This window comes from Chiloscyllium plagiosum, chromosome 43 (assembly GCF_004010195.1).
Source record: "Chiloscyllium plagiosum isolate BGI_BamShark_2017 chromosome 43, ASM401019v2, whole genome shotgun sequence".
Taxonomy (NCBI): Eukaryota; Metazoa; Chordata; class Chondrichthyes; order Orectolobiformes; family Hemiscylliidae; genus Chiloscyllium; species Chiloscyllium plagiosum.
In genome coordinates, this window is record NC_057752.1 from 16,145,107 (window position 1) to 16,151,008 (window position 5,902).

The following is a 5,902-nucleotide window of genomic DNA, read 5'->3' on the forward strand; positions in this document are numbered from 1 at the left end:
CTGGGAGTGTTTGATGGGGGGACAGTGTAGAGGGAGCCTTCCTCTGTATCTAACCCCGTGCTGTCCTTGTCCCTGGGAGTGTTTGATGGGGGACAGTGTAGAGGGAGCTTTACTCTGTATCTAACCCCGTGTTGTCCCTTTCCCTGGGAGTGTTTGATGGGGGACAGTGTAGAGGGAGCTTTACTCAGTATCTAACCCCGTGCTGTCCTTGTGCTGACACAACGTGAATGGGTGCCGTTGGAAACCTTCCATCTTTGTCTGACATGTGTTTATTAAAGTGGAGCATGTTGTTGGAGGATGTGACTGTGTTGTGTTGTGGGTTTGTGAGGACTGGGTCGCAGGTTTGATATGCATTGCTGTGTGCATTGAGCCTGTTTTGAGTATTAATGCCACTCTGGTGAGTTTCCTTGTGCAGTTTTGAAACAGTTTTGTGGAGCTGCAGCTAAAGGGTTTTGTTTTTGCAGAGAGTGGGGGTTGGGAAGGGAGTGCCGTTTGAATATCTCATGTTCTGCAAAGATTATCTTGTTGCCTGTGGCGACTGTGCCTTGGTTCAGTGTTAAATCGAGGCCGTTAAAACCAACCACATAACCACTTCCTGCTTTCAAAAATGTAGTGCAGCAACAAGCAGGCAAGCAAGAACGAGAACTGAGTCAGTCTAGAACATTCCATCTCACCACTACTTATCTGTGCTGTCATGTTGAAGCACATTCTTCCATTTTGAAATTCCATCAATTCTCATCTCATGAAATTATTTTTTTGACTCTCTACCCCTCGCTTTCACAATTCCTTTCTGATCTGTAATTCCAAGTAAATCCACTTTGGATAGCCTAGAGGTATTATCATTGGACTATTACTGCCAAGATCTGGTCATTGTGCTTGAGGTCTTAGGTTTGAATCCCACTGCAGTGTGCATTAGAACCTGAATTCATTTGGATGAGGGGGTGGGGGAGGAAAATCTGGAATTATGAATCTAATGATGACCATGATTATTTGTTATTGGGAATACCCACCTGGTTCACTGTTGGTCATTGTGGAGGGAAATCCTTATCCAGTTTGGTCCGGCCTACACATGACTCCAGACCAACAGCAATATGGTCAGCTCCCCAACCAGTCCCTACCCTGGGGAATTAGAGATGGGTAATAAAAACTGGCACAGCTGGTAACATCTACATCTCAAGAATTAACTTTTAAAAAAATCTCTCCTCAACAACTCCATCGCCTCCCTGCCACCAAATACTTTCCACGGTGTGGGGCGGGGAGGTAGATCTGTTTGTCCCTTCCTTTAGCCCCCTCGGGGTTGAGCAAGAGCCAAGACGTTGGGCAGCCCAAGAGTGTGGGCAGCACGGTGGCTCAGTGGTTAGCACTGCTGCCTCACAGCATCAGGGACCCGGGTTTGATTCCAGCCTCAGGCAACTGTCTGTGTGGAGTTTGCACGTTCTCCCCGTGTCTGCGTGGGTTTCCTCCGGGTGCTCCGGTTTCCTCCCATAGTCCAAAGATGTGCAGGTCAGGTGAATTGGCCATGCTAAATTGCCCATAGTGTTAGGTGCACTAGTTAGAGGGAAATGGGTCTTGGTGGGTTACTCTTCGGAGAGGAGAAAGTGAGGTCTGCAGATGCTGGAGATCAGAGCTGAAAATGTGTTGCTGGAAAAGCGCAGCAGGTCAGGCAGCATCCAAGGAGCAGGAGAATCGACGTTTCGGGCATAAGCCCTTCCTGAAGAAGGGTTGGGCTGAAGGGCCTGTTTCCACACTGTAGGGAATCTAATCTAATCTGCACTGGGCTCTATCAGGAACGCTGTTGGGTTCTCTCTCTGTCTCTACCCCTCTGGCTGTTCCCACATGGGAATGAGGAGATGGGTCAGGCTGCTGTCATCCTGCAGATTTCCTTTGCAAATTACAGCTCGTGTTGCCATGGAGATGGTAATGATCGAAGAGGAGCAGTAGGATAGAGGTAGCCCTGGGAGCCAGCTGTGTTCCAGCCTCTGATAACCCAGGTCACCTCAGGGCTGGCTGTCAAAGTACTGCCACCCAGACCCCAGCCAACTGACTGGTCAGGGGTTTCACTCTCATCTGTCAGATGCTGAGGAACACGACCAATAGATGGGAGGCAGTCACATCACGCCCAGCTCTGTGCTGGATACTGAGCATTACTCTGTGTGACACAACCACCTGACGAAGGAGCAGCGCTCCGAAAGTAGTGCTTCCAAATAAACCTGTTGGACTGTAACCTGGTGTTGTGTGATTTTTAACACTGGTTAGTGGAGATCATGCTGTCAGTGGGAATGTCAGAGGTGTGTGTGTATGTGTGTGTGGGACTTTACCCCAGTGAGAGTCTGTGTGTGTGTGTGAGATTCTATACCCCAGTGAGAGTCAATGTGTGTGTGTGTGAGAGAGACTGTTCCCCAATGAGAGAGAGTGTGTGTGTGACTGTACCCCAGTGAGAGTCTGTGTGTGTGAGAGAGACTGTTCCCCAGTGAGAGAGAGTGTGTGTGTGACTGTACCCCAGTGAGAGTCTGTGTGTGTGAGAGAGACTGTTCCCAAGTGAGAGAGAGTGTGTGTGTGAGAGAGACTGTACACCAGTGAGAGTCAGTGTGTGTGTGTGTGTGTGTGACTGTACCCCAGTGAGAGTCTCTGTGTGTGTGTGTGTGACTGTACCCTGGTGAGAGTCAGTGTGTGTGTGTGTGACTGTACCCCGGTGAGAGTCTGTGTGTGTGTCTGTACCCCAGTGAGAGTCAGTGGGTGTGCGGGACTGTACGCCAGTCAAAATCAGTGTGTGTGTGGGACTGTACCCCAGTGAGAGTCGGTGAGTGCGTGGGGGAATGTACCCCAGTGAGACACAGTGTGTATATGACCCTGTACCCCAGTGAGGGTAACTGTGCATATGACCCTGTACTCCAGTGAGGGTCACTGTGTGTATATGACCCTGTACTCCAGTGAGGGTCACTGTGTGTATATGACCCTGTACTCCTGTGAGGGTCACTGTGTGTATATGACCCTGTATCCCAGTGAGGGTCAGTGTGTATATGACCCATAGCCCACTGGGGTCACTGTGTATATGACTCCGTATCTCAGTGAGGGTCAGTGTGTGTATATGACCCCGTACCCCAGTGAGGGTCACTGTGTATATGACTCCGTATCCCAGTGAGGGTCAGTGTGTGTATATGACCCCGTACCCCAGTGAGGGTCGCTGTGTATATGACTTGGTATCCCAGTGAGGCTCAGTGTGTGTGTGAGACCCCATACCCCAGTGAGGGTCAGTTTATATATATGACCCCGTAACCCAGTGGAAGTCAGTGTGTATATGACCCCGTACCCCAGTGAGGGTCAGTGTGTGTATATGACCCCGTACCCTAGTGAGGGTCAGTGTGTGTATATGACCTCGTACCCCAGTGAGGGTCAGGGCGTGTATATGACCCCGTACCCCAGTGAGAGTCACTGTATATATGACCCCGTACCCCAGTGAGGGTCACTTGGTGTATATGACCCCGTACCCCAGTGAGGGTCACTGTGTGTATATGACCCTGTACCCCAGTGAGAGTCAGTGTATGTATATGACGCTGAACCACAGTGAGGGTCAGTGTGTGTATATGACCCCGTACCCCAGTGAGGGTCAGTGTGTGTATATGACCCCATACCCCAGTGTGGATCAATGTGTGTATATGACTCCGTACCCCAGTGAGAGTCAGTGTGTGTATATGAGCCCGTACCCCAGTGAGGGTCAGTGTGTATATATGACCCCGTATCCCAATGAGGGTTACTGTGTTATATGACCCCATACCCCAGTAAGGGTCAGTGTGTGTGAGAACCCGTACCCCAGTGAGGGTCACTGTGTGTCGATGACCCCGTACCCCAGTGAGGGTCGGTGTGTGTATATGACCCTGTTCCTCAGTGAGGGTCAGTGTATATATATGACCCCGTACCCCAGTGAGGTCCAGTGTGTATATATGACCCCGTACCCAATTGAAGGTCAGTGTGTGTGTGAGACCCCATACCCCAGTGGGGGTTACTGTGTGTATATGACCCCGGAGCCCAGTGAGGTCCAGTGTGTGTATATGACCCCGTACCCCAGTGAGGGTCACTGTATATATGACCCCGTACCTCAGTGAGTGCCAGTGTGTGTATATGACTCCGTACCCCAGTGAGTGCTAGTGTATATATATGACCCCGTACCCCAGTGAGGGTCAGTGTAAATATATGACCCCGTACCACAGTAAGGGTCAGTGTATAGATATGACCCCGTACCCCAGTGAGGGTCAGTGTGTGTATATGACCAGTACCTCAGTGAGGATCAGTGTATATATATGACCCGTTCCCCAGTGAGGGTCAGTGTATATATATGACCCTGTACCCCAGTGAGGGACACTTGGTGTATATGACCCCGTACCCCAGTGAGGGTCACTGTGTGTATATGACCCTGTACCCCAGTGAGGGTCAGTGCATGAATATGACCCTGAACCCCAGTGAGAGTCAGTGTGTGTATATGATCCCGTACCCCAGTGAGAGTCAGAGTGTCTATATGACCCCGTATATCAGTGAGGATCAGTGTGTGTATATGACCCCGTACCCCAGTGAGGGTCACTGTGTGCATATGACCCCGTATCCCAGTGAGGATCAGTGTGTATATATGACCCTATACCCCAGTGAGGGTCAGTGTATATATTTGACCCCGTACCCCAGTGGAGGTCAGTGTATATATATGACCCCGGAGCCCAGTGAGGGTCACTGTGTGTGTATATGACCCCGTACCCCAGTGAGGGTCAGTGTGTGTGTAAGACCCCATACCCCAGTGAGAGTCAGTGTGTGTATGACCCCGTACCCCAGTGAGAATCAGTGTGTGTATATGACCCTGTACCCCATTGAGAGTCAGTGTGTTAGTGAGACCCTGTACCCCAGTGAGGGTCAGTGTGTATATATGACCCCGTACACCAGTGAGGGTCGGGGTGTGTATATGACCCCGTACCCCAGTGAGGGTCAATGTGTATAGATGACCCCGTACCCCAGTGAGAGTCACTGTATATATGACCTCGTACCCCAGTGAGGGACACTTGGTGTATATGACCCCGTACCCCAGTGAGGGTCACTGTGTGTATATGACCGTGTACCCCAGTGAGAGTCAGTGTATGAATATGACCCTGAACCCCAGTGAGGGTCAGTGTGTGTATATGATCCCGTACCCCAGTGAGGGACAGTGTGTGTATATGACCCTGTACCCCAGTGAGGGTCAGTGTATATATATGATCCCCCAGTGAGGGTCAGTGTATATATATGACCCCGTACCCCAGTGAGGGTCAGTGTGTGCATATGACCCCATACCCCAGTGAGAGCAGTGTATTTATATTACCCCGAACCCCAGTGGGGGTCAGTGTGTGTATATGTCCCCGTACCCCAGTGGGGGTCAGTGTGTGTATATGACCCCCTACCCCAGTGAGAGTCAGTGTATATATATCACCCCGAACCCCGGTGGGGGTCAGTGTGTGTATATGTCCCCGTACCCCAGTGGGGGTCAGTGTGTGTATATGACCCCCTACCCCAGTGAGAGTCAGTGTATATATATCACCCCGAACCCCGGTGGGGGTCAGTGTGTGTATATGTCCCCGTACCCCAGTGGGGGTCAGTGTGTGTATATGACCCAGTACCCCAGTGAGAGTCAGTGTGTGTATATGACCCCGTACCCCAGTGAGGGTCAGTGTGTGTATATGACCCCGTACCCCAGTCAGGGTCGGTGTATGTATATGACCCCATACCCCAGTGAGGGTCAGTGTGTGTATATGACCCCGTACACCAGTAAGGGTCAGTGTGTGTGAGAACCCGTACCCCAGTGAGGGTCAGTGTGTGTATATGACCCCGTACCCCAGTAAGGGTCAGTGTGTGTGAGAACCCGTACCCCAGTGAGGGTCAGTGTGTG

At 51.0% G+C, this 5,902-nt stretch overlaps 1 protein-coding gene across 1 annotated transcript in view; it reads right to left on the reverse strand.

The window, feature by feature from the left end:
* Positions 1-1,891: 1,891 nt before the first annotated feature.
* Positions 1,892-5,902, reverse strand: part of LOC122543270 (hydroperoxide isomerase ALOXE3-like) — a 38,975-nt gene continuing 34,964 nt past the window's right edge. The window contains exon 8 of the mRNA XM_043681749.1: positions 1,892-2,077. Coding sequence (XP_043537684.1) covers positions 1,892-2,077 — 186 coding nt within the window. The remainder of the gene's footprint in view (positions 2,078-5,902) is intronic.